Below are 27,011 nucleotides of genomic sequence, written 5' to 3'. Positions count from 1 at the left end.
TGCAATTTATTTTTGGCTAGTGTGGATATTTGGAAAAATTTTGTACTTTGTTCTATTCTCTGGCAACCGCTTAATTAATATTTTTATTTTGTTCGTGCCACTCATCCACTATTCCCGTCGCTCGTTACTGTGAAGGGTAAAAAACGAGGGGAGATCTTTCGGTATCCCTTTTTCCATGCGTGGAATGTATTGCGAGGTGGGATCGGTCTATAGAATATCCTTTTTCATAAACACAGTTTTCACAACCCATTTCCTACCACTCCGGTCGACCACGTCATAGTAGTCTTCCACGGTCCTCAGAGGTTTATACCCTCGCCGCAGATACCATTCCTCGGTAGAAAACTATCACAGATCAGATCCGATATCCGAATGAATCTCAAAAGGAACCATGTGCGTACCTTGGGGAGGCATCCATGATTGGCCATGGCAAAGTCCTCTTTCATTGCGTCCTCCTTTGGGATCACATCCAACATCAGTGTTGTCGCCATAAGTGGCTCTCTCGTAGCCATAGACTCCACTTCATCCATTGCAACTCGGCCTACGCCATTGCTCTGTGACGATCTTTTGATAAAAAATGTCTTGATCCAGAAAATGCCTTCATCGGGGAGATCTAGGCCAACTTTCTCCACTCCTGGGTTTTGTGAATCTAGAGAGATATGTCCAATAGGATTGAATTTTTGATTCGATCCCACTCTGGCCCTTCCATTAATGGATATCGCCGTGTCAATCAGTTCAGTCTCCTAGGTCGACTTAATTTCACTCACGTATACTACGTAGTTAAAGAATCAAGCACTTACTGTAGAACAATGAGTTTCTTTTTCCGTTCTCTCGTCAGTTGCCGAATCATTGACGGATGTTACCTCCAAAATAAATTAGCTTTCTGAAACCTCACAAGTATCTCAAACCAGAACTTCCTGGTGGTGAGGTTTGGAAGACTCTCACAATCCAGTATATGCATTTGGTTCCTTTTATCTGGTTTTCTTTCCATATGTGTTCAACTTTGTCTTGATCCCAGCCACATTCATCCCGCTGATCCAAGAGACATCTCCTATGGGCGGGCGAGTGGGGATCCCAGGGGATCAATGTTACCAACGGCTTCGTAGTCATTTCGGTTTGGGTGGAGAAAGACACGTTTTCGTGCAATTGGTTCATGCAGGTGTCCAGATTTTCGAATCTCAATAAGTCTTTAAAGAGCACAAAAAAGAGAAAAGAGAGAAAAGAGGACTTGAAGAGGGGCCGTTTGAGTAATCGAGTTCGGAGCAGCTTGAATTTGAGTGAGCCTCCTTGAACGTGAGAGCCGGAATACGACTCTGGAACCTAAATCAATATGTCAATGGCAGGGCGCAAGAATTACGTAAGATTTGTGGATTTCTCCCGGGCTGGTTAATTAGTTAGTTAGTAGACCGAATGAGTCATTGCTACCCTCAATTTGAAATATGTTGATTTTCATTTTCCACATGCTTCCAGATAAATATGTGTGTTTTCTAGATACTGAAGCCGGACGAAATACTCCGACCAGATGCGGTACAGGACGAAGTCGCCCTGGGAAAAAAATTGATAGACCTTCCCGCTAAAGCTCCCCTAACAATAGTCCAGGTAAGTGGCGTCTGGGTGAACGTAGCCCTGATTAGTAAAATACTTGTAGTTCCAATAATCAGCCTGTGTGCCCTGTCCATCCACTGTGGCATTCCCGAAGAATTTCCAAGTCCAATAAGCCGCCCCATGCGAATATTTGTGAAATGCTGTCAAACCAACATTGAGGTTCCGCTCTCGCAAATCAAAACTGTTGTTGTATAGTACTTGGATCGACCATTCTCCAACATAGGTTGGGAACTTGCCATCACCGGGTGTTTGCTTCGCATCAGAGCAAATATAGGATGGCACGTTCTTTGAAGTGGTGTTTCGACCTTCAAAGTAATAGTTGTGAACATCAAAAACGAGATTGGCACTGCTGGAGAAGTTTGAGGACCAATATTTTTCTCCTTTGAAGCTCCCTTGAAACATGACGGGGATTTTTTTATTGACGGCAGCAACCCGCTCCAAGACTTTATTGATGTATTTGAGAACCCAAGCCGCACCGGAGTCTGAAAGAGCAGCTGAAGTACCAAACACCGACAAATCATGGTTATCGGCAGGCTCGTTCATGGGCTCGAATGTAAATGATTGCGGATGGCCCGAATTTTGAATGAATGAAATCACCTCGTCGACCACCTCCATGGAGTAGTCAAAGTTGGTCTGATTGTGAAACCAGTTCCAGTGACCAGCAGCCTCTCCAATTGTCAATCCATTGATGCCCCCGGGCAGACTGTGGACGTCGAGAATGATATGCATGCCATATTTTTCAATAGCATAGGTAGCAATCTTTCGCAAATAGTCCACCTGTTTACCAGAATAGAGTTTCGAGCCAGGGTAATGGATCCAAGCTGCATATGTTGTCGGGATACGCAGCAGAGTGATCCCCGATTTGGCCATTGTATCAACATCAGAGAGGGTGATCCAGGTCGCATAACGGTTTTCCAAGACAGGGCCACATTGTGCACCGAGGTTTTCACAGAGACCCCACTCGTCTGTAGCACCCTCAGAGTATTTGGTCCAAAATGACGTGTCAATTGTCGACTCTTGAACAAGCCAACCTCCTAGATTCACCCCGTAGGCCTTGAAAGTCTTCCAGTTGACATATTTCGAGTCATTCGCCTTAGAAACTGGCGTACATAAAGCTCCACTGACGCCTAACGTCGCAAGAACAAATCCGGGTTTCCAGATCATTATCAACGGAATGGATCAATTTCAATCCTCGGTGGGCAATTTTGTTGAAAATCAATGGGAGTAGAAGTGTGTGTGACTAGCAAGGTTTTATAATTTCTGCGACAAGGAAAATCCGTAATGCCTGGATTTCCAAGCTCCAATGGGGCCTTGCCATTTCTTGGTCTTCCCCGGACTAACAATGTACATCATACTGTACCCCGGGGAAGATTTCACTCTGTTCGAACGGCTTTTCCGAGGTATCGGCAACTCTTTTTAAAATTTACTGTCATAGAGAAAGTCAAAATTGATAGATGCTCAGCCCAAAATTCAAAGTAGTTTCAGGAACAACTCTGCAGGAGCACTTGCGCAAATTACTTTGGTCGGGGTGCGGGGAAATTAGAGGCTAGAGAAGCTCACTAATCAAGCTAATCCTTTCTTGATTTAGTGGCTTTTCATCGACAAAAATGCGCTCGGGATTAGTAGGCATTCGGTTTACGCCGTATTGTTACCCGTTACGCGGATTGTTCGCCTACAACCACGGACCGGAATGGCATTGTCGGGATGGAATAGCCCGAAGCACTCACCCCACACTTCGGCAAATCCGACCCGAAAGGGTCCCCCCGCGGGCATTGGGCTGACCCCATGGCTAGTTTCATCCGAAGAGTTTTTGCAATTTGAAAGAAACACCAGAACACACTTCGTTACCTATTTGGCTTTTCAGTCTTTAGGTCATTTGAGAACCAAACGAATCGCTGCTCTCGCATATGATAGCCCGTGATGCAGTTTTCCCGATGCGGTATTCATGGCTTCCATGAAGTTCTCGGCATCGATGCCGATGAAATACGCTTCTACTGGGCAATCGAAACTGATTTGGAGGGAGCCACCCAAGTTGCATATCGTATTGTTCTCGCAACAGACGCCCATGATCTGGAGTCACCAGAGCTGGAAGCCTCGAGCCTTGCATGGGACACAGGACGCGTCGAAAGCGACGCACAGCGAAATATTCTATGCAAACCGGAAGATGGTTTCAGATCAACTTGCAGTTACTTCTGGAGAGTGATGATTTGGGACAATGCCAACAATGTCCACTATAGCCCCATTCAACACTTCTTCACTGGCTATCCGCGGTCTCGTCTGCTGCCTCCCTACAGTATGAACCAAACATATATGCCGCATTCAAGCCTCATATTCCGCACTTGGTTTGAGAATGAGCATGATCGGTGGAAGGCAGTGTGGATTGGAGATGGAGGTGACAAACCTATTTATTTGAGGAAGTCGTTTCAACTGCAGCAACGGCCAACTCGAGCCATTCTGTTCGCCTCTGGGTTGGGACATTTCAATATGAGTGTGAATGGTCAAGCAGCTTCTGATCACCGCCTAGACCCTGGCTGGACTAATTATCATCGCAGAATCCAGTTCACTTCATATGACGTTACTGCGCATTTGAATACTGGAGAAAATGCGCTGGGTGCACATGTGGGCAACGGCTTTTATGCCGGTGAAAAGGGAGACGATCGCTTCTTCTGGCCAATGTACGAGGACAACACATATGTCCGATATGGAAATGAGCTCTGTTTCTTCTGCGAGCTGCATCTCTTCTACGAAGATGGCACCCACAATACTCTCATTTCAGACCCAACCTGGCGTGTGAAGAAAAGCGCAACGACGTTGGCCAACATATATGCCTCCGAAAACCATGATCGGCGACTTTATCCACATGGTTGGGACAGTCCTGCCTTCGATGAGAATGGCTGGGCCCCTGCAAAGCCTCTCACCGGTCCCAGAGGTCACATCTTTTACCAGACCCAACCACCTGTTGTGCTGCATGAGACATTTGAACCTGTGAAAACGTACCTTCCCAGACCAGGTGTCGTATGCTTTGACCTTGGTCAAAATGCATCTACGATGGTCAAGATTATTGTCGAGGGTGCAGCTGGATCTGAGATCATCGTTCGGTATTCCGAGACAGTCAAAGATGATGGTACTGTCTTGATGCCGGATCCGCTTTTCAAGGAATTTGAAACAGGCGTGTTCTCCAGAATCTATCTCGCAGGCACTGGGCAGCCCGAGACATGGGAGCCCGATTTCAGTTTTACAAGCGCACGCTACATCCAAATCGAGGGTGTTTCTCTCAACCCTGGAGAGGGCCTTCCTGTCATTCATTCTGCTGTAGGACGCCATATCTCTTCAGCTGCCAGAAGACTTGGAACTATGAAGACAGATAAAGAAGACATGAACTCTTTGCTAAACGCTTTGTTTTGGACTTTCAACAGCAATCTCTTTAGCTACCACACTGACTGCCCTCAGATCGAGAAGTTTGGCTGGTTAGAGGTCACTCATCTCCTGGCACCAGCGACGCAGTATATCCGCGACATGGAGTCGTTATATACTAAGATCCTTGATGATATCTTGGATGCTCAAGAACCCAATGGTCTTGTTCCAACTATGGCACCCGAAATTCGATATATGTGTGGTCCGCTACACGATACAATCACCTGGGGATGTGCGTTGTGCTTCTTACCAGATATTCTACTCAGATATTATGGGTCTACTCATGTCATCGCGAAAGTATTTCCGGCTGCGGTCAGATACATGGAGTACATGCGCACCAAGGAGCGCAAGGGAGGTCTGATTGAACACGGACTTGGCGATTGGGGCCGTGATATTGCCTTTGGAAATCATCAAGCTAACATTGAGACTGCCATTTACTATCGATGTCTCCAATGTGTCGAGATGATGGCTCGCGAACTTGGAAACATTGCAGAGGCAGAAAGATTCCAACAATGGGCTGAGAGAATTGCTCAAGTCTATAACCAGCATCTTCTCGTCACGGATGATGAATCACGTCCCTATGCATACTACACCTCAATGGACAATTTCCCAGAACGTGATCGGACTGCCATCGCCCAGGCCATGGCCCTCCAATACGGATTGGTTCCCGAGAAGCACAAGAAAGACGTCATGGCTGCATTTGTCGATGACACCTCAGATGGAAAGATTCGTGCCGGAGAAATTGGCTTGCGATACCTGTTCAACACTTTGGCTGATGCTAAACGGCCGGATCTGGTACTACAAATGGCAAGACAAGAGGAGCACCCTTCGTATATGCGATTCCTTCGTCGTGGCGAAACCACCCTTTTGGAATTTTGGCAAGACGAATGTCGGAGTAAATGTCACGACATGCTCGGCACAATCTATGAATGGTTTTACTCTGCGGTTCTTGGATTGAAGCCCATTGATAATGCCTATCGCTCTTTCCAAGTCGATCCTCCTTATGGATCCGAATTTAACCATGTCAAGGGCACAGTGGATTGTCCATTCGGTCTAATTTCCGTCGAATTTGATCAGCGGAAGACAAGGGAATTCAGAATATGTTTGACCGTTCCTTTTGGAACTTCTGCTATTGTTAGGCTTCCTGAGAATGTGAAGCAGGTGGAAATTACGAGATCAGGAGAGGCGGCTGTGAAAAAGACGCATACTGGTGACCATGTCCAAGTGGCACACGGTCAGTATGAAATTCTCATACAGTGATACCGAAGGCCAATTTTACGCCTTTACCTCGGCCTCAAAATGACCGAGTCGCGATGCGATTGTAGATCCATTATTCTTTGTACTTGGATATCCAGAAATAAAATCAAAATACTCCAATCGAGCAGTCTTGCTTTGAGAAAGGTTTTTTTCTTCTTTTTTTCGAAAAAGAAAAGAAAAAGAAAAGAAAATTGGAAAAGGGAAATGAAAGGAAAAAGAAATCAAGTTGTTTTCGACTTGATGGGAGAAAATTCGTTAATCGGCTGGCACCCAGACTCAGATATGCGGGACAGGAGACTCCGGATTACCCCGACTTGGCATATCGGCCCTTCGGCTCCACCGTCGGGAAAATTTTCATCTTTCACTTTCTTTTCGAGCCGAAACCACGGCATCTGGGTGGCACCATTGTCAATTGGCGTATATTTTTCGGCAGTCCAGGCCCGAAGTTGAGCCGTGTCTCTGAGTAGGATCCATCGCGACGCACTTGATTGGCTCTTCCCCTCGAGGCTTTACCGAATTGAGTTGATCGAACCCCATGGGGGAAGGCGACCCATGACTTCTGTACTTCGTATAAAGCCCTGATTTCTGAAATGAGCAGGCGGTCCTGAGTCACTCGGATGAAACTACCCCGAGAAATAGACCCCGCTCCCCCGACCCCGTGGTAAGCTGGAGCTAATGCGAGGTCGGGAAATCCGGCGTCAATTCCAAGTGAAATTCACCAATAGGCTGATCGTTGAAAGCCTTGATCCCGGTGTTTTTGGGCCCTGTACCCCCTCAAACACCAACGCCGACAGATTTTGTATATAATCTCCCCATGGGGACTTAGTGAATAGATCTTTTGCTTGTTTTTGGGGGCAAGAGCATCATTTGAATCCAGATGGCGAAGATCACTACATTACTCTCGGCCGTCTTCTTGGCCATTGGAGGTACTAGTTCATTTTCAAGGTACTCACTGCATATCTGACATACTATTTTTCCGAAGGCTTCTTGTTCGGCTATGATAGTGGTATCATCACTTCTACGATTGGGCAGACAGAATTCATCAAATATTTCTCCAATCCTAGCGACAATACTACCGGCGGCGTGGTCTCAGCATTTCAAGGCGGTGCAATCCTAGGAACTATCATCAATGTCTTTACCGGTGACCGTCTTGGCCGCAAGCTCTCTGTGTTTGCAGGGGCGTGCATATCGTGCTTTGGATGTGCGCTACAAGCTGGCTCGATCAATATGGTGATGCTCATCATTGGTCGATTCATAGCTGGCGTCGCAGTTGGTATGCTCACTTCCGTGGTTCCAATGTATGCTGGTGAAATGGCAGAGGCTTCCACTCGTGGCATGATGTCCGGTCTGTTGCAATGGATGCTGAGTTGGGGATATCTTATTGCCCAATGGCTTGGTTACGGGTGTTCATTCACAAACTCCCCATTCCAATGTGAGTATTTGACAAACAACAAAATTTCATGAGTATTGGAAGAATTGAAACACCAAATGTTGGAATCAACTACTTATCGTTCTCTTCAACTATCTAGGGCGCTTTCCCCTTGCATTCCAATGCATTCCGGGTCTCATTCTTGCTTCGGGCGTCTGGTTCTTGAACGAGTCGCCTCGTTGGTTAATGGAGAAAGACCGCCATGATGAAGCTCTTGAAACTCTTAAAAGGCTCCATGGTGATGGAACCGCTGAGAAAGACCAATATATTGAGCTTGAGTTCCAAGAAATTCGCGATGCTATCGAGTCAGAGCGTGCATCAACCCAGATCAATTGGACCTCGATCATCACGAAGCCTTCGTGGCGCCGTCGCCTTATTCTCGGCTGCGCTGTCCAGGCATTTGGCCCGTTGTCTGGTATCAATGTCATCAACTACTATGGGACTCGAATTTATGCTTCCTTGGGCATTGACACCCAAACGTCGCTCATGATCATTGGTATCTCCGGTGCATTGTCGATCGTCTACTGCACCGGTGGTCTCTGGGCATTAGAAAGAGTTGGTCGCATCAAGCCTCTTATCATCGGTTCTGCGGGCATGGGACTCGCGCTAGTCGTTAATGCTGCGATGTCACAACACTACGATGAGCAGAACAGCAATCAGTTGCGTGCCATGGTTGCTATGAACTTTGTCTTCAGCTTCTTTTACACGTTCATCGGAATCATTTCCTGGGTTTATCCCGCGGAGATTTTTCCCGTGGATATTCGCAATCAGGGAAATTCTGTCACTACATTCACCAACTGGACTATCAACCTCGTCTTTGCCCAATTCTCCCCGACTGCTCTTACCAATATCGGCTTCCGCTATTTCTACGTCTTCTTCGTCTTTAATCTGATCGCAATGATCAGCTACATCTTTTTCTTCCCGGAGACTAAAGGCAAGACGCTCGAGCAAATGGACATGCTCTTTGGGGACCATAATGAACCAACGACGGGGGAGAAAACACAAGAGGTGGTTGTGGAGCATGCAGAGTAGAGTAAATGCAGAACTTTGTCCCATGTCATATAACCATAAGATCTATTACCAGAACTGGTGTTGCTATTAGATGTTGGATATTTATGGAGCTTGCAATACGACCAAAGATTGCCAGCATCATTCATAACGCATGGTTCTATTAACGGTTGCAAAAAGGAAATATCAGAACTAATAAGTATCACAGTCTCTTCTGCCAAGTCTTGTTGGTCTTCCATGATATCCTCATACAGCGCCTTCTTTGATATTTATTGTCTCATCTGCCCATCCCTTGAATTTGCGACAGGATAGATCTATTTCAAACATCTTATCGATCTCTACCGCCGTACGTCCCTTCATTTCAGGTATAATCAACCAGGTGACCACCAGTGCGAAAAGACACAATCCCGCATAGACAAACCCTGTTTTACCCTTGAGATCGCCAGCATCTGTGTTGTATATATATGGTAAAACAAGGTTGAATACCACGTTAGCAAGCATGTAGCATAGGACACCTATGCCTTGTGTCTTCGCACGAAGGCGAAGCGATGATGCTTCACCGGCCACAGCAAATGATGCTGGCCAGGCACCCAAGCCACATACTACCACGACTGCCATCATGCAAGCGGCAGTGTACCTATATGATATTCCCATCAGTTTCACTCTATCAAAAGTCGCAATCAACTGCTCAATGGAGAGCTTACCACACGACAACGTTACCACTCCAACATCCTGAAATTCCCATGCTCAGCCAAATGACAGTTGCGGCTGCTAGAGTCAATAGCATCAAGACGCGTCTACCCACACGACTCATGAGCCAGACTCCCACGGCATTTGCCAATAGCCCCAATACAATTCCCACAATAAGCACAACGATGCTCAAACTCGAGGACATTCCAACTACCTGCATGAAGTAGCTAGCACTAGCGAGGAGCGGAACACCAAAGAGACTTGGGACAATGAAGGCAAAAGAAACAATCATCGTTCTTCGGCGATTCGGCCCCTTTAAGCAGTCCAGATACGTCAGCTCGCGTGACAGTTGTTCCTCGTTGGCGATGGATAATCGCATTTGAGCAAGTAGTGGTGTGACATCAACCTGCGAGGTATGCAACGCCTTCATTGAGCTGTGGGCCATCTCGTATCTCCCTTTACGGATCAAATAGGACGGGCTTTCAGGGAGGACCAACGCCAACACAAACGGCAGAGCAGTGAAGATCCACTGTGTGCCGAAGGGGAGGAGATATGCGGCCGAGGATGTTTTCTTCTCACAAGAGAAAATCACCGCCGCTCCGATTAGTTCTCCCAGCAACATGAATGTGGGAGAGAGGGCCATTGCTGAGCCTCGCAGGCTTGTCGGGACCGTTTCGGACAAATATGTCTGAGCTCCAGCCATGGCACCTCCAACACCCCAGCCTTGAACAAATCGTCCAACCAGAAAGGTTCCGCGCCGAGAATCCATGGCTGCAGGCAGGTCGGCACAAAAGGCAACGGCAATTCCGATGGCGCATATCACACAGCTAGAACCTAGCGATGATCGACGTCCAACACGATCTTGTAGCCATCCTGCTGCTGCTGCACCCAGCATCGATCCAATGGGACCCATTGCGCTCCATATTGACAGCCATGATGAAGGAATGATGTATGACCCATTGTAAAGCTCGCCGAATTGTTTTTTGAAGTATGGTACGGCAGTGATTGTTCCGAGGATGACTGTATCGTAACCTGTGAGGAGGAAGGCTAGGGCCAGGCCGAAGGCATAGACGACTATTTTCGGATATCGGCGAAGTTCATGGATTAATGGGGGATGGCTTGAAGCCGGCCGCGAGTGGTCAGGGACGGAAATATCTGGCTGTCGTTCCTGGGCGTCATCCCCGACGGCATATTGAGAGGCTTTCATCCTGGCATCAAATACGGTGCAAGGAAATTCGGTGGACGGCTCAGACGGGCAGCTTTGACCGCGATGTAGAAGCAGGAGCGTCTTCTGATGTATTTATGTGTGACAGGCAAATTTCGTTATCACCCCTTTCCCAACCAAATGACGAATCAGTATAGTTGGGGTAAAAAGACAATGACTGTCCGCCAATAACAGTGCCACATCGGGAGCTATATCCCCGTTTTGTTTAATTTCTCGTTATCATTGACAATCATTCGCGTGACCACTATTCAAGAAAAACGCGGGGAGAAGAACTATGAAGAGGCGATGCGAGGTGGGGCCGCTATGGTCCTTGGATTGCCGAAGCCGCCAATCATCATCGAATTTCCCCTGGCTCTGGGGAACAATTCCGGCTTTTGATTGGGTAAATCGGCAATAGGAACACGGTGACTACTCGCGTCCAGAATTCATGCATCGGGGGTTCAGTTCGAGGTTGCAATTTGCAGAAAATACGCGAGGTTTCCCCTATGACACGCGTCGAGAAGCAAACTCCGAGGCTCGCTTGCGCTAGGACTGGGACCCAGGCCAAGTCCTTTAAATAGTCCGCTAAGCCCTTGATATATTTTCGCGCGGAAAGCTTCAATTATTTCTCAGTACGATCCAACAATCCGATCCCCAAAGCGCGTGAGAAGAGTGCTTACATGTAGTTATACGAACCTCATAGATCCCATCAAACCTTCTCCTGAACAGCCTGTCACAATGGACCTCTCTCGAGTTATCAAGCCGTGGAAGCTGGAACCTCCGAAGACCCGGCTCTTCGTTAACGCCACTATAATCGATCCCGTCGAGGGTAAATTGATTCCAAATGCTACAGTTCGGATAGAAGGCGGTTCGATCGTTCGAATTGATTTCGAAAATAATCCTGTAGCAAAAGAGAACATCCCGGAGGAAGACGTGATTGACCTCAGTGGGAAGTATCTTTGCCCCGGTCTGATCGATTGCCATGTGCACATCGCAGTGACACCCGGCGAGGCCGATCTACGGGCATACAACGATATGACAGAAAGAATGAGTCTGCTGCGACAGCCACACGTGCTCAAAACCATGCTGGAACGTGGTTTCACCTCGATCCGCGACTGTGGCGGTGCCAGTCTAGCCATGAAGGAGGCAGTTGAGGAGGGTGTTCTCCCCGGCCCGAGACTGTTCATTGCGGGATTTGCACTTTCTCAGACTGGTGGCCATGGAGATATGCGCGGTCCGCACAGCACACAGCTGTGCTGTGGCGGATCTATTTCAGGAATTAGCAGAATTGTCGACGGGCCCGCCGAGTGTTATAAATTTGCACGCGACGAGCTTCGGCAGGGTGCTGATTTTATTAAGATCATGGGCGGTGGAGGCGTCGCAAGTCCAACTGATCGCATTGAACATGTTCAGTTCTCGGACGAAGAGATCAAGGCCATTGTCACTGTTGCGCAGAACGCAGGCACTTACGTGACTAGCCATAGCTATACTCCCCAAGCTATCCAGCAAGCAGTCAAGCTAGGCGTCCGTGGAATCGAACATGGAAACCTCATCGACCTGGAGACAGCTAAATTGATGGCTGAAAAGAATGCATTCCTGACTCCGACTCTCATCGCTCATGTGATGTCGAAGCAGATGAATTTTCTGTCGCCCGATGGTGCCGCGAAGAATGACGAAGTTCTCCAAAAGGGATTAAGAGCGATGAAGATGGCAGTCGATGCCGGTGTGACCGTCTGTTTCGGTACTGATCTTCTGGGTCCGATGCATTTCGCCCAGAGCAAGGAGTTCTCCGTCCGCAGCCAAGTTCTGTCTCCGGTGCAGATTCTGCGTAGCGCGACGGTCAATGCCGCTCGCCTACTCATGCAAGAGAAACGTCTTGGGCAGATTCAGGAGGGATTTGCCGCTGATTTGTTGATCCTGGATGCCAACCCATTAGAAGATATCACCGTTTTGGATCGGGCCGAGCAAATCATCAAGGGCGTGGTTAAAGATGGGCGGGTGATGAAATCACGATGGCAGAAGCTGCAAGCAGATGTATAAACGTATCGACGGCCACAGCCTCTTGAGTGGTTAGATATTATGTTATGAATAAGAAGCAAGAGCAAGAACAAGGACTATGGTCGAAAGTTTATTTTGCGTAAGTACATATATATGCAAATAAAATCCCCAGGATCGATGCCTCCAAAAATCAATCCGGGATCGCAGCTGTTATACAAGCTGTGTGCCTGCGCGTATGACATCGTCAAAGGCTCTGTGATGTGTTGTCGTAATTACAATAAGAGGATGTATAAACAATGATGTATACGCCGAGTCACAGAAAACTGTCTCGGCGGAGAAGAATAATCGTTTCAAGATAATTTGGGAATGACCCCATGTGATTAAAGTTGACAGCTCTAGTGGTTTTTCAGACCGTCATCCTCGGAATCCAGAGAATCTCTAGAGCTTCGAGAGGCATTCAGAGGGAGACCGGACTCGCCAAACTCTCGATATGCACGGTCACGAGCGGCGGACTTATCCTGACGGATGGTCAAGCAGTTGATACCCAGGAAAGTCGTGATCCGGTTGATAACGAGTACAGCCCAGTGCGAGTAGACAATCAAGGCAAATAGGAAATACAGGCGCAAGTACCAGACTTCCAGGGTCGGGCTGAGTCCCGGAAGGCCGATGCGGGGGAGGTTTGCCAGGACCGCACCAAAGACAAGTGGTCCCTGGAGAACAGTCCAGTAAGGGAAAGGTTGGCGCAACAAATGAGCGAGAATGATCATGGTAGTCATGCGACCAAAGACAAAAGATATGGTCCAGCAGAACAGAACCAGATGGTTCTCGGTCAAAAGACAGGAGTAGGGCGAAAAGAGCCAGAGAATGGTGCACAGAGTGAATCCGACCATAGGCACCCACTCCTTCAGCAAGGGAGTGAAGGGAAGACCCTGCTTTCTCCGAGCAGCCATAACGTTGACAACGCAGCCTGGCAGGTGGGCGAGAAAGAAACCACCTAGGAGAATGGGCACCCAGAGATCCTTGACAGAGTTATTGCCGAAGATCTGGGGGATATTGATGAGATCGGTAATCGGACGCGACCAAATCCCGGGGCCCCAGATGCCAGAGGCGAGCATGATACCGATGGCGATGAGGAGGCCTTCGGTTGGGCCGTTGAAATAGCCCAGGTACAGAGTGTGGGTGTGGTAAGTCTCCCATGTCGAGAAATACATCGCGAGGCAGGGAACAAGTGCGGTGTACGCACCCAAATGCGACGCACCGAAGCCCATGGCCGCAGTCTCCAACAGACTGGCGAGGGTACAATTCAAAGAGTCAATTCCGTGACTATGGTCCGTCAGCAAAACTCCCATGGGTGACCCAGAGGTGGTACGAACTCAAATAATTCTCCCAGTCCGCTGGAAGTTCCAGTTCTCCGTGCCTGTTTACCATCCACGTTATCTAGGGTCGAATACCTTTCCTAGGTCAGCGCGATCTGCAGGACTCGAAATTTGGTAGATACTCACATCCACACGCCCAGAGCGAAGCTGAAATACAGCCACCATGGGCCCTATGAAAACGATTTTAGCCACTGCGCCTATTGCTGGAGAAGGGTGTCTCCGACTTACCGGACCCTGCAGGTCGGGCATGAAGATCTCAATCAAGAACACGTTGAACACGATGAACATGAAACCGAGCAGGGTGACCATGTTGGGGGCCAACCACATCGGTAGTAGTTCGACGAAAGCATTCCACTACATCCATAGACACAAGGGTCAGCCGGCAAGCAAAAGAGTGCAAAAACATTGCAGGTTATCCGTACGTAGTGCTTGAGAATATACCGCGAAATAAACGATTTGTCGATACTCGAGTACTTGTACGACTTCAGGGGCATCAGCGCATCGTCGGAAAGCGAGTCTTGGGTCTCTGTACAAGATGACATGGCAAATTAGCACTGTATGCAGTTGCAATGAGATTTGAAGGTGGCAAACCTTGGACCATCCGCCATATCGCGCTCATCATGGAAAGATCGGACCGCGTCGCGTGAGCGATCTCAGGGTCCTTGAAGCGGGGTTATTTGCCGGCACCTCGGCTGAGTGTCGATCTGCAGATGAAAAGACAACAATTCGCTGATGTCGTTCCGAATATGCCACGCTCAAAAAAAGGTACTGCAGCTGCGCAATCACGAGGAAAAGTCGAAGTGTTGGACTGCCTCCAGCAGGGATTTTTGTGACCCCAGGGTGTTGAGGCCTGAGGCTGATCGGTCACTCGGGGAAAGGATGTTCCACAGGGCGACCCAATGAAAACCGCCAGGGACCATCTGGGTGATTAGGTAATGAGACAAAGTGGATGCGAACGGCCGGACCTTGGTTACTGTACCTCCAGTACTGTCGCATCGGGGTGGGTTTGGCCCCTGAAGCCCCGTTATTTTTGGAAGTCGGGCAATGATGTATACGGTAAACCCCGAAGTCGATCTGGATTTGCCAACTTGAGTGTGGTGGGGATTTGTGCTTTTCGTCTTTTCCTTCTATTTTCTTCCACTTCATTCGCAAGCTTTGTCTTAGTATAGTATATCCTACATAACAATTCAACTCCGCTATGTCTCTGACATTTAATAACAACACCATCACCCTCGGAAAAACTGCCTTCAAGATAGGAATTTCGAAATTCGCTCTGTCTGACACTCCCGAAGATGACAAATTTGTCATCAAAGTCTCTGGCTTTAGCGGTAACGTCAACAATCTTCTTGTTCGCGGATCCTGGCGTTCTTATGGGCCATATACGTTATTTCTGAGCCCTACAAGCGAACGGGAATTTCCCGCTAACATGGACCTCACCCTCGATGGCTATCGTAAGCTTCCTCTATTAAATAACAAAAATAAACGTACTGATCAGCCTAGGCAACGACGGGGAACTTGGTTACTTTTTCCTTACGGGTAATGATGTTCGGCTTAGGTTTCATTCGGAGGTATATTAGCTGGACTAGCACTAGTATTTCAAGAATTAGGGTTCCGGTACTATATTGCGTACATCTTCAGATAAGAGTAGATTGAAATAGGCCTTGTAGACATGATTATTGTCGGGAGGGGCACGAGGGTTGTCGTATATAGGCAATCAATGTAATATACAGTATTTACATGATTCCGCCGTCCTAGTTAGTTATCCCATAGATCTGTTATTAGGAAACAGTTATTTGCAACTTGTTCTGATACAGACTAGGATATACTTGGGTAAAGACCGAGAAACAAACTTAGTGTGTCTAAGGGGTAATCGCTTTTCGAAATCGACTATATAGCTGTAGGATATGTTAAGTTACCCAGTCCATGGGGCGAATCCTTTCAAAGGCAAGCTTCATTATCCCCGATAGACAATCTAATGTTACTTACATACCTGTATCTTCACCGAACCTGGAATATCTTTGCCCTAGTAGCCTGGTCATACTGCTTCCCTTGTCCGGTCAATTTTGCTCCTTCCTGCCGCTCTAGTATATCATCATAGAGTCAACATCGAAATCAAAATAAACTCTCCTCTCTAGCTTCTCCAAAACTTTTAGTGGTGATCTAGGAGGCAAGTAGCTTCTACCGATGCACCGGGCTTAGAGAGGTCACTAGACAATCGGCCATCTCGCGTATCTCCGCCTCTCACCGCCTTCCCTCATCTGACCCTCAATTCCCGCGCATTGGCAACGCGACCAAACGCAACCCTCCACCCTGCCGTCCCTTCGCATTCGACCACGGTCGCGCTTCAGAGTTGGAGGGACATGAAGCTAGGTGTTGTCCCAAGCGCATCCCGCGCATCTCGACTGTGAGAAAGTTTCGCGATGCCGGGTGCCGTCGACACGATGGTCGATGCTGCACCGCCGTCCTGGGACCTAGGTTTCAGTGTAGGGCAGCAAAAGGTCGACCTGGAAATTGATTTTGCGAACAAGAGCCTCAAAGGCAATACAGAAATTACACTCTACCCACGTGGTAGCGACCTGAGGAGCATCTTGTTGAATTTTCGACAGGGTGATGTCAAACGCGTGACGGTCAACGGAAAAGTCGCATCGGCGAAATATGTCGATCCTTATGAGAACCTTCATTTATACGGCCCTCAATACCACGAGCGTCTGACGCTTAAAGTCGACAGCATTCTGAGCACGCCGCCGAAGCCACAACTTGAAATCTTGATCCCAAAGAGTGTTCACATCAAAGAGTTAGACTCTCGGTCTACAGAAGCCCGAGAGCGCGTGGCTCTACAAGGTGCTGGAGGCGATGTTGATGGGCCCGCGGGTGCGAGGATACCTGAAGGAAATTTGCGTCAATTCACGGCTGTCGTCGTTCAGATTGAATTCACTATCGACCGTATTCGTGATGGACTCCAATTTGTCGGCGTTGATATGGGCGACCGGCGGTACCCGCATGCGTACACCACCAATTCACTCGAGTCTGGAATTGGGTGCCCTTTATTTCCTTGCGTGGATGATCCGTCCTCGCGCTGCGTGTGGGAAATCTCGATATCATGTCCTTCCTCCTTGGGCGATCTCTTCGACCGTAAAACGGCCGGTTCAATAACCCAGTCTCGCCCTAAGACACAAACTCGATACATATCTGCCGATGATGAGGGTCTTGATATGTCCGTGGTATGCTCCGGCGAACTGACGGATGATATTGTCGACCCCAAAGACCCGACGAGGAAAACGGTTTCATTTGCATGCTATACCCCACTATCTGCACAGCAGATTGGATTTGCTGTTGGCCCGTTCGAGTATTTCAACCTGGCAGATTTTCGTGAGAGTGATCGGGATGATATACTCGGCGAAAATGCTATCCCACTTCATGCGTTCTGCCTCCCAGGGCGAGGCGATGAAGTTCAAAACACAGGCTTTCCAATGGCGCAAGCGATAGACTTTTTCTCCCTAACTTATGGCGGATATCCATTCTCTAGCTACAAAATTTGCTTCGTGGACGACGTTACGGCAGACACACTCCCAACTGCAGCCATGTCAATTTGCAGTAGCCACCTTCTCTTCCCAGCCGATATCATTGACCCCATGTATGACTCAACACGCGCTCTCGTTCATTCTCTCGCCTGCCAATGGACTGGAATAAACATCATACCCAACGAGCCTGCGGATACCTGGGTTACCGTGGGCATGGCGTGGTACATTACCGATACATTCATGAAAAAGCTTTGCGGCAATAATGAGTACCGATATCGACTTAAGCAGATGTCCGACAAGGTCTGTGAGTTGGATCACGAGAGGCCTTCCATCTACGACATGGGTAATTTCTTGAAAATTGACCCCTCGGAATATCGGTTTATCGCCTTAAAAGCCCCTCTCGTGCTATTTATTCTCGATCGTCGCCTTACTAAGGCAAGTGGGAAAGCCACTATGTCCCGCATTATTTCCAGGATTTTTCTACAATCTCGAACAGGGGACTTATCAAATGGAGCAGTGACTTCGGCGATGTTCCAGAGGTGTTGTGAACGATTAGGCCATGCCAAACTTGATGTTTTCTTCCAGCAGTGGGTATACGGCGCCGGATGTCCCCGTTTTCAGGCCACCCAAAGATTCAACAAAAAGAAGCTTGTGGTCGAGATGATGATTCGGCAGGTCCAATCGGATCAAAGTGCCGCGCGAGATCTTGACAAGAATGCATTTCTTCGTGATGTCAAAGAAGAGATCAGACATGTCTATGCTGGTGCAATCCAGCCTGTCTTTACTGGATCCATGACCATTCGTATCCATGAAGCTGATGGTACTCCATATGAGCATATTGTCGAGATCAAAGAAGGGGTCACCAAATTTGACATTCCATATAACACTAAGTACAAACGACTCAAGCGCAACAAGAAACAGAGAGAGCGTGCCGTTGCAGCAGGCGATACTGAAGTACAGGAAGAAGTACTTCTCTATTGCCTGGGTGACGTCTTACAGACAGATGAGGAGACACAGGCCTGGCGCCTGGCGGACTGGACTAAGGAAGATGAAGAAAGAATGGGCCAGGAGTCATACGAATGGATCCGTATGGATGCAGATTTCGAGTGGATCTGCAGACTGTCCCTTGGCATGCCTGGATACATGTATTTGTCCCAGCTGCAACAAGATCGAGACGTGGTCGCTCAACTAGAATCGCTTCAGTATATGGCAGCACAGCGCGAGCATCCTCTCATCTCGACCATTTTCACCCGCACATTGATGGATAGCCGTTATTTTCACGGCATTCGTGTTACAGCGGCAAAGGCATTAATAAAGCACGCTAAAGACGAAGTAGACTGGATCGGATTGTTCCATCTTGAAAAGGCTTTTCAGGAGCTCTTTTGTATCCCTGGGTCACCAATGATTCGGTCCAACGATTTTTCAGATCGGGCTTCCTACATTTTGCAACAAGTCATCCCTGAAGCGATCTCACAAGTTCGTGACAACAGCGGAAAGACTCCCTTGCGCGTGAAGCGGTTTTTGTTCGACAAGCTCAAGTTCAATGACAACTCCAATAACGAGGTATGCTTAATATCGTGACCCTGGCTGGATACCGTTACTAATATTTCTAAAGTTCTCGGACAACTACTATGTTGCTTCTTTGATGCGATCGCTTTGCCACGCAATGCTAGGGCGAAATGAATCGCGGCCGGATGATGAACTTGCTCACTTCGATATGGAACGGGTTCTCGAGTCGCAGGCTGAAGAGCAATTAGAGAAAGACACCATTGCTGAGTTTGATCGATATAGGAGAATGGACGAATGGTCTAGCTCATTCCAGAACTTATATGCACGGGCTGCCTTGCATTGCCAAATGCAATTGATGCAAGCCAAAATACAGGATTTGGATCTGATGCGCTTCATCCCCTACACCCGCTCTGGGACATATGATCTTCTCCGACTGCAGGCATTCGAGTGCTTAGTTGATCTTGACATCTCACAAAACCATGACCTTTTCCGGTGGCTTATTTATTCGATGACCAGCGATTCATCGGCTTACGTTCGTCATCATTGTCAACTTCTTTTCGGCCGCGCATTGGCACAGGTTGCATTTGGTCGACCGCAGGAGGCAGAGATGACCCAGGGAGATGGTCTCATCATTGAACAGGAATCTTCTACTGAAGTCCGCCAGGCAGATCTGGCTCGCCGACAGACGGTACCTGGTGCCATTGAAGCACTTAAGAGGGAGATCTCCGGCGATACTTCCCTGCGGGACTACATGTGGGCCGCGTGTAATTCGTCAGCCATTGGTGTCCAGGAACTTTCTGAACTGACTGACGTTTGTCGTATTCTATTTGACCCTGTCACGTCCAAGATTGCGAGACTACGATACCCCCGATTCTGGAAAGTCCAGAATATGGGCCATGGAAAGATACGGTTTTACCGATCTGAGCGGATCCGAACTAGCCTGAATCCCAAGGATAGCTCCAAGCGCAAGCGCGAGGAGCAAGTTATGGCACCCCCTGCACCTAGAATTACCTTCAAGCAGTCTAAGACTGGTCCTGCTCCAAGCACACCATCTGCATCGGCTCTACCGAAGCTTCACATCCCAAATTCCTCCTCTATCCCCAATGCCGTTGCTAAAACACCGGCTACTTCTACACCGTCCACTCCTGCAAGTGGAGGTGGCCTCAAACTCAAACTCAAGTTTGGGCAGAAAAAATAACCAACAAGTACGCAACATCGCGATTTTCTGTACCTTCGCATCTCTTCATGTATTCTACGGAGCCCCTATTTCACATTACCTTGTTTTTTTTCTAGTGATACCGGCGGGAGAAAGGATATTACGCATGGCTTTAGGCGCGAGGGTGGTCATCCATTTGCTTTTTAGAGATAATATCAAGTCACGATGGTTGTACCCGTATGTCATTTTGCCTCAACGAACTCTGGCTAGACTGATTCTTAATCTGAGCCAATCTTGGTAGTCGTCTGAGACCAGGACGATCGGACAGCATACTATAGGGGCCCTCGAAGATGTTTCTCATCGAGCAAAGACAAAAAATAACAAGCAGAAAAGGTTTTGATAGTCCCTATATGAGCAACCCAGAAACTCCCTGTATCATTATGGTTTCCACAATTGCCGGTCGCAGCCAGCAGGGCGGAATGTCTCCTTCAATTGTTAAACGTAGATATTGTCGGCGGTGGTGCATTTATTTGTCGCTTATCCGTTCGAGGGCCTCGAGCATCACAACTGAGTTACCGCGGATAACCTAAGCGCGTCAGTAGGAGGGCAGTCTACAATCAGGCGAAATCGGCGGACATACCACCATTCCAATCGAAACCTTCTCGCCACCATCCCTCTCCTCGAATGCCTCGTCAAGAACGATGTTCATGAAGACCTGTCAACGGAAATTAGCCTCGCGCTCGCGTACACTCCACCTTCACTTCGGGCTCCGATTCGAAAGATCGCGTCGCTTGGGTTAAATATGCATTTGAGCTTGTCGCGACACGTTAACGAAGTGGATATGGGATTAGAACTAACATCGTAGCCGCGGAGGATACCAATGACTTTGCGGTTGCCGTTCAGTTGGCAGAAGACCCGCTTCTCCATGTACTAGCGGCACAAAAGTATGTTAGCAAAATGAAAACATGGTTTGGGGTATGAAATATGCACAGGTATGTTACCTTCTTCAATTCTGGCTGAGCTTGAGGCATCTTGGGCAAGCTGGTGTCTTTTCAGCGGGTTGACAGGATTCGAGTGAGTGAAGTCGCTTTGGAGGTTGGGCTCGGAGAAAGGATGTTCCCGATAGGCGGCGATAAGAGCTCGCGCAAGCTTTCAGCATCTTTGCCTTGCGGACTTCACAGTGGGGCTTCTCAGTTCTTCATTCACCTTACCGACATAATGAGCTCGAAGTTTGCCAGTCGCAGAAAGCCTCGCAAGGTCGGCGGTGATGACTTGGAGGGAGAGGAGGACGGTGTCGCTGCTGCGCAGGGTTCGTTTACCAAGTTCTCCGCTCACCAAGCCGGAAGAATATCCAGAAAGGCGAAGCTAATCACTGGAAATACAGAGCCTGTTGTCAAGCGCCCAATTAAATCCAAAGTGAAATCGAAATCGAAATTGAATCTCTCCTTCGGTCCCGACGAGACCTCGATGACGGATAGCAACCAGGAAAGTGAAGTCATCATTCCTAAACGACATGGCCTCGGTCGCAAGGTTATGGAACGAAGTGCTTTTCAAAGAACCCTGACGCCCTCTGGACTATCGGATACATTCTCCGCCCGTGTTGGACATGACCAGGACCGTCCAAGCTACAGCAACGAATATCTCAAAGAATTGCGAGACTCGACACCCTCCACCCCAAAAACGAGCACCGATGACGAGAAAGACAGAACAATTGACGTCGCGGCCAAATTTGGCGAGCTTGTGACGGTTTCAGGGCCATCAGCTATTCCCAGTGAAGCGGAAATACGGGAGAAAAAGGCCCGGCGCGCACGACTCGCCATGGAACACACGGCCAAGGAGGACGATTATATTTCCCTAGACGATAACGGGGAGTATGGGGATGACTGGGATGCGGTTGCAAGGGATGAGAAGCCGGAGAAGGAACGGGATACTCGATTGTTGCGGGATGACGAAGATTTTGCGGAGGGATTCGACGAATTCGTGGAAGATGGCAAGATTGCTCTTGGGCGGAAAGCCGAGCGCGAACGAAAACACAAGGACCGCGAGGCCATGCGGGAGCTCATTGATGATGCCGAGGGATTGTCCGACGAGGAAGATTCAGACCTGGAACAGAAAGCGGCATATGAGGCCGCCCAAACCAAGGCAGCTATCGGACAGAGCCAATTTCGTGGGATCGACCGACCCAAGACTCCTCCCAAAATGACATCGCTGCCTCGACTGGCCAGTAGTCTAGAACGATTACGTACGTCTCTGGCGGGCATGGAAACATCGAAGACTCAGATGATTCGGCGCATGGAAGAATTGCGAAAGGAAAAGGAAGAAATCGCCATGCGAGAGGTGGAAATCCAAGCGCTTATCAAAGAAGCTGGAGAAAATTATGAGCGGCTCAAGAAGGAGGCCGGCATCGACGCCGCTGCAGACGCCAACGCCTCGGCAGGAGCTTTACAGGCCCGTGGATTGGAAAGCATTGGCGCGCCCGTGGCATCATTGGATTCCAGCTTGGAGGAGCCATGATTCCTCGGCTCCTTCCTCCTGGAGTTACATGTTCTCTGCTGCCTTTGGCAATCTGTTCAATGTTGGTTATTTGATACCCCGGGTGTATTCTCTTTCTTAAAACATTCATATCCATAATGGCGCCGCCTCGATTTCTTTCTGTCTTTCGCCAGCCCTTATCTCATACCAGGCCATTAGCGGGAGGTCCTTCGTAAGTTACTTTATAATTAGAACCAAGCTCATCGCGTCTTTTGGCGGTTCTGACGCGCCTCCCCAGAGAACATCATGGCATGTTGCCGTGGATTGCTTGTCCACTCGATAAATCTCAAAGACTTCCCCAGTTGTATCATCATCCAGATGCGACACCGATCGAACTCTTTTTCGATTTGTTTTTTGTGGCCAATTTATCTACCTTCACAGCTACACATGAGATTAACAACGTCAACGGTAGTACTCTCTGCTCTTTCGCAGCTCTTTCGCGGGTCGTATTGGCATTCTAATAACGATGTCTTTTGCTAGCGCTGGGTGCATATATTGGTTTCCTCGGTGTTATCTGGTTTACTTGGTTACAGGTCACACTATTTGATGTTCGCTTTGCTCGGGACTCCTTCTTTGAAAGGGTTTGCAAAGCCATTCAGCTGGGGGCAATGGTCGGCTTTGCATCCGCTGGGTCTCGCTTCACTACGCGCGTCCGGGACGAGAATGTCTGGGCATTTCAATCCCTCAGTCTCATTCTAGCCGGAAGTCGAATACTATTGGCCGTTCAATATACGGTCAATGTTGCTTTCATTCACCCATACATGAAACCCGCTGCCCGGGGAGTAGCTTACACCGCTCTTGTGTTTTGGATGACAACCATCTTCTATCTCGGGGTACGCTTCTCTCTCTTTTCTGTGGGCTTCGATGCGAGTGAATTTGATCTGTTGTTAGATGTACTTTGCCTTTAGCCGAGGCAACGGCCTTCGTCCTCAAATATGGACCGTCTGGTTCGTCATGTTCGGGTTTGAAATGTGGACTGTTCTGGGTGTTTCCTGGCTCTTCCCAGAAATTGGATTCCAAGACACTCATCTCAACATCCGGATGGGTCTTCTAACTCTCATCATTATTGGAGAAGGTGTGATTGCGGTGACTCGAATTGTTAACAAGACGGTTCGGCCCGGGGGATGGACCAAATGGTCGTTTGTCCACATTCTGGGGGTTACTACCAATGTGGTGCGTTGTTTTTGCAATTTTCTCGCCTCTGTTTAATCCATCCTGACGTTTGGTAGTATCTTCTTTGGCAGGTGTACTTTGATGTCTCACCATGGCATCGATATGGGAGGCTCAAACAACAGATCTGGGTTCAGCTACATTTTCCGTTCCATGTTGCACTGATTCTCCTACTCGAGGGTTCCCAGATCCTTGCCCTCACTTTGGATGTGACACTTAAATTGAGATACCTCGAAGAAACACTACTTTTTGTATGTGAGGAGCCGCGCCCCAGTACAGCTATAGCTGTTGAACTCATCCGAAGCACAATCTCCGATATGGAGATTCCGTTCAGTCGAGGCGCGACACAAGAGTGGACCGCCATCTCGAGCCTTTTGGAAGACTTATCTTTGCAGCCTCTATGTCCTGACATCACTGTCCTCGGCTACGCTTTCACCGAGGATCTTTTCAGCGATCTCATGGGCAATGTCACTGCAGCGCTTTTCTCAAGCATGGATATAACCCCATCCAAAAAAGTCAACATCAGCTTCCTCAGTAGCCAGCAGTTGCTGCAGATGTATATGAAGCTACTGGCATTCGTGTATATATATTTTTTTGTCGTCGCCAGTATATCCATGTGCATCTTTGCCGCGTTCTTAGTACTCTCTCGGCGCCATAAAAGCAGACTTTACCTTGGTCTCTCAATGACCATGCGTATTCTACTTGCTGTTTCACTGGCTAGCCTTGTTTCCTTTTCCAGCCATTTCCCACTGGCCTACACCTTTATGACCTCGCCGGTCATATTATACGCTTTCACATTTACCCTCCTTGCTGGTCAGTTTCTGATCGCCACCTTTGAGGATTCTGAAACTGATTGGTGCCAGTGCTCTTGGTTGACCGACTTTTGGACACTCTGGCATCCCGACGAGATGCAGCTGACCGACGGACACGGGAAACTAAAGCCGAGCTTCAGCGTCCCACAGCTACGCTGGGGGTGGCGGGTATGGATCCAGATGCCGCTGTGGAGACTGTCACTGATCATTGTCTCCGATCTCATGTCAGGGAACCTGTCAATGTTTAGCTTGCCTTTAGCTAATTATGGGATCCTGCAAGTGTACTGTATGATCAGTGCAGATTCCCTGTAATGTCCAATCTCATTGACCAAATCAAATTTTCTAACACTAGGGTATTTCTGCATGAGTACCCAGTGTGGTGGAAATCTAAATATTTGCATCTCTAGTGGCTCGCTGCTTTTCGATTCATTATGTCAGGGGTAGAAGAAACATGCGGTCAAAAAGTCGTCAATCTTGTACCTCATGTCTTACAACATGAAGACTCATGCCAACTCTGTCTAGGCCTAAAAACTTACCGAGACTGTCAGTGGTGTCTTCAATGATTCATGGATATAGGCAAAATTGAGTGAAACTTTTATTGGGCAGTTATGTGTCCCGGGGGCTACCTGCATTGCTGCAACACCGTTACAGCACGCAGGATCTACTCCATGCGAACCCCAAAAGGGTTTTGAGGAAAATAATTATGTAATCGTTGCAGCTTCTCCCTGCAGGACATGCCGACCCGTTTTGGTTTGACAGGGTGTGCTGTCTGGCCACCCAAATAACATTGCTGGACCCGTGGAAAATCCTAGAATACATGGGATATTCCCGTTAGAAATGAGGATAACCTTTGTGTATCTCCCTAGGTGCTCTCCTCTGGGAGACTTTTTTTAATTTTCTGAAGAAGTTATTCAAAAGGATGGAAATACGCCTCGGCTTGGTTTACTAGCCGATGAGAAGGCAGCTCAATATATTCGACCAGCACTGCCCCATTTCCCCATATTTGTGGTAGATAGTTTCAGTTTCTAAGAGAAGCAGACAAATCATGCTCCCAAACGTAGGACAGGCACTGCAATCCAGATTGGATGAACATATGCAGTCCAAACTCTCATTTTGGCGATCCAAATTATCTCTCAAAACCCCAATCCAAGTCCCGGGTGACTTCCTCCATGTCTGCCAAACAACAAAGACATGAATCATGGCCATCTGCATATTAGAGTCAGACTACTACGGCAGCGCTTTCGAATGGACTCTGATGGATGGACCTTCGGGCCAGGATGCAGACAAGTGCTGGGCGTTCGCATCGCTGCAGGCTGGTTCTCTATTCTGCCGGTTTAAACCCCACCTAGCCCATCCCGAGCCAACTAAAAGAAGCTTCTTTGAAACACAACCAATTAGTGGATGTGCTGGCCTGGAAAGGGGTAAAAGAGACAGATGGGGATATTCGGTATTGTGGCACTAGATATTTTGTATTTCACCATTCGCGATATCACAACATTATCACACTTTCCAATAATTCGACTCGAAATGACATCTTAGTAACATGCATTGGATAGAAACATTATCCATGGCATTTTTCGAACGAATAGGAATTTCGGTAAAAGGAGATACCCCCGTGCTCTGTTAAGCTGGTGCATCACATAGCGGAAAAGGAAATCTATCTCCACAATTTAAATCTCCGAGATCATCCGTACTTTTGGCAATGTTATGGATTTTCTGTTATTTCAGTGCCATTTCTCAAGAATCTTGAATGGATCTCTTGAGATTTGGGTGTGCGCGGATTGCTGGGAGCCTCTTTGGTAAGCCCTATGTGGCTATCCGTGCAGATTGGCTCATTTCTAAACCGACCATCCTAGAAAATAGAGGATCAAAAATATTTTGAGTCCCATTCTGTCGATTGAAGTGATTCATTTTAGACCTGTAGTCAAGGGGGATTTGGACTGGAGTTGCCACAGTCCAACTTGCGATGACGGATCTGCGATCCGGAATAATCAACCATAGCGATTCCTGAACAATCTATAATAATGAAACTCATAAATCATACGGACAGCCGGTTGAATAAATAAATAAAGATATTTAGAGAATATTAGGATATCCAAATTCCGGCTTCATGGTATGTTTCTGCTGTATTCACCCTCTTGGCTGCTCCGCATGCATGCAGACAGGGTCGTACCTAGGATCGGTGGACTAGAGTATGGCAGCATAACATAAGCCAAGGACCTGAAACGGCCGGGAAGTGGATCGCCACGGCAATTGGATTTTGCTCCACAGATTTCCAGCCTGGCTAGGGTTAGAGTCTTCTCGGTAGCCATCCATATCTATTTTCGCCTAAA

The 27,011-nt window shown here is 48.1% G+C and overlaps 11 protein-coding genes across 11 annotated transcripts; 6 read left to right on the top strand and 5 right to left on the bottom strand.

Annotated features, from left to right (window-relative positions):
• Window positions 1-207: 207 nt before the first annotated feature.
• N7462_011469 (Acyl-CoA N-acyltransferase) lies at window positions 208-1,174 on the bottom strand (the record flags this gene model as incomplete). The annotated part of the gene is made up of 3 exons (XM_057083183.1): window positions 943-1,174; window positions 399-740; window positions 208-342 (listed from the first exon to the last, which is right to left on the bottom strand). The coding sequence occupies exons 1-3, from the start codon at window positions 1,150-1,152 to the stop codon at window positions 208-210; spliced, it is 687 nt and encodes a 228-aa protein (XP_056927922.1). The 5' UTR covers window positions 1,153-1,174.
• Window positions 1,175-1,581: 407 nt separating this feature from the next.
• On the bottom strand, window positions 1,582-2,766 carry N7462_011468 (uncharacterized protein; the record flags this gene model as incomplete). The annotated part of the gene is made up of 1 exon (XM_057083182.1): window positions 1,582-2,766. The coding sequence occupies one exon, from the start codon at window positions 2,764-2,766 to the stop codon at window positions 1,582-1,584; it is 1,185 nt and encodes a 394-aa protein (XP_056927921.1).
• A 756-nt stretch (window positions 2,767-3,522) lies between these two features.
• Window positions 3,523-6,276, top strand: N7462_011467 (alpha-L-rhamnosidase; the record flags this gene model as incomplete). Its single annotated transcript, XM_057083181.1, has 1 exon — window positions 3,523-6,276. The coding sequence occupies one exon, from the start codon at window positions 3,523-3,525 to the stop codon at window positions 6,274-6,276; it is 2,754 nt and encodes a 917-aa protein (XP_056927920.1).
• Window positions 6,277-7,150: 874 nt separating this feature from the next.
• Window positions 7,151-8,734, top strand: N7462_011466 (sugar porter family MFS transporter; the record flags this gene model as incomplete). The annotated part of the gene is made up of 3 exons (XM_057083180.1): window positions 7,151-7,199; window positions 7,256-7,705; window positions 7,803-8,734. 3 exons carry the CDS (start codon window positions 7,151-7,153, stop codon window positions 8,732-8,734), a joined length of 1,431 nt encoding a protein of 476 aa, XP_056927919.1.
• Window positions 8,735-8,956: 222 nt separating this feature from the next.
• N7462_011465 (uncharacterized protein) lies at window positions 8,957-10,607 on the bottom strand (the record flags this gene model as incomplete). Its single annotated transcript, XM_057083179.1, has 2 exons — window positions 8,957-9,347; window positions 9,415-10,607. 2 exons carry the CDS (start codon window positions 10,605-10,607, stop codon window positions 8,957-8,959), a joined length of 1,584 nt encoding a protein of 527 aa, XP_056927918.1.
• Window positions 10,608-11,342: 735 nt separating this feature from the next.
• N7462_011464 (metal-dependent hydrolase family protein) lies at window positions 11,343-12,644 on the top strand (the record flags this gene model as incomplete). Its single annotated transcript, XM_057083178.1, has 1 exon — window positions 11,343-12,644. One exon carries the CDS (start codon window positions 11,343-11,345, stop codon window positions 12,642-12,644), a length of 1,302 nt encoding a protein of 433 aa, XP_056927917.1.
• Window positions 12,645-12,997: 353 nt separating this feature from the next.
• On the bottom strand, window positions 12,998-14,597 carry N7462_011463 (uncharacterized protein; the record flags this gene model as incomplete). Its single annotated transcript, XM_057083177.1, has 6 exons — window positions 12,998-13,925; window positions 13,976-14,053; window positions 14,105-14,148; window positions 14,207-14,332; window positions 14,401-14,504; window positions 14,570-14,597. The coding sequence occupies 6 exons, from the start codon at window positions 14,595-14,597 to the stop codon at window positions 12,998-13,000; spliced, it is 1,308 nt and encodes a 435-aa protein (XP_056927916.1).
• Window positions 14,598-16,398: 1,801 nt separating this feature from the next.
• Window positions 16,399-20,206, top strand: N7462_011462 (transcription initiation factor TFIID subunit TAF2; the record flags this gene model as incomplete). The annotated part of the gene is made up of 2 exons (XM_057083176.1): window positions 16,399-19,062; window positions 19,115-20,206. The coding sequence occupies 2 exons, from the start codon at window positions 16,399-16,401 to the stop codon at window positions 20,204-20,206; spliced, it is 3,756 nt and encodes a 1,251-aa protein (XP_056927915.1).
• Window positions 20,207-20,690: 484 nt separating this feature from the next.
• Window positions 20,691-21,195, bottom strand: N7462_011461 (putative small nuclear ribonucleoprotein SmG; the record flags this gene model as incomplete). The annotated part of the gene is made up of 4 exons (XM_057083175.1): window positions 20,691-20,750; window positions 20,805-20,879; window positions 21,023-21,094; window positions 21,166-21,195. 4 exons carry the CDS (start codon window positions 21,193-21,195, stop codon window positions 20,691-20,693), a joined length of 237 nt encoding a protein of 78 aa, XP_056927914.1.
• A 187-nt stretch (window positions 21,196-21,382) lies between these two features.
• Window positions 21,383-22,678, top strand: N7462_011460 (uncharacterized protein; the record flags this gene model as incomplete). Its single annotated transcript, XM_057083174.1, has 1 exon — window positions 21,383-22,678. One exon carries the CDS (start codon window positions 21,383-21,385, stop codon window positions 22,676-22,678), a length of 1,296 nt encoding a protein of 431 aa, XP_056927913.1.
• A 116-nt stretch (window positions 22,679-22,794) lies between these two features.
• On the top strand, window positions 22,795-24,990 carry N7462_011459 (uncharacterized protein; the record flags this gene model as incomplete). The annotated part of the gene is made up of 5 exons (XM_057083173.1): window positions 22,795-22,868; window positions 22,896-23,097; window positions 23,230-23,529; window positions 23,588-23,869; window positions 23,926-24,990. 5 exons carry the CDS (start codon window positions 22,795-22,797, stop codon window positions 24,988-24,990), a joined length of 1,923 nt encoding a protein of 640 aa, XP_056927912.1.
• Between the last annotated feature and the right edge of the window lie 2,021 nt (window positions 24,991-27,011).

The sequence above is a fragment of the Penicillium macrosclerotiorum genome (genome assembly GCF_028827735.1).
Source record: "Penicillium macrosclerotiorum strain IBT 26536 chromosome Unknown utg000012l_segment0_segment0, whole genome shotgun sequence".
In the NCBI taxonomy this organism is placed as follows: domain Eukaryota; kingdom Fungi; phylum Ascomycota; class Eurotiomycetes; order Eurotiales; family Aspergillaceae; genus Penicillium; species Penicillium macrosclerotiorum.
The sequence above is the reverse complement of the archived record's forward strand: the minus strand, read 5'-3'. Positions and strand labels throughout refer to the sequence as shown.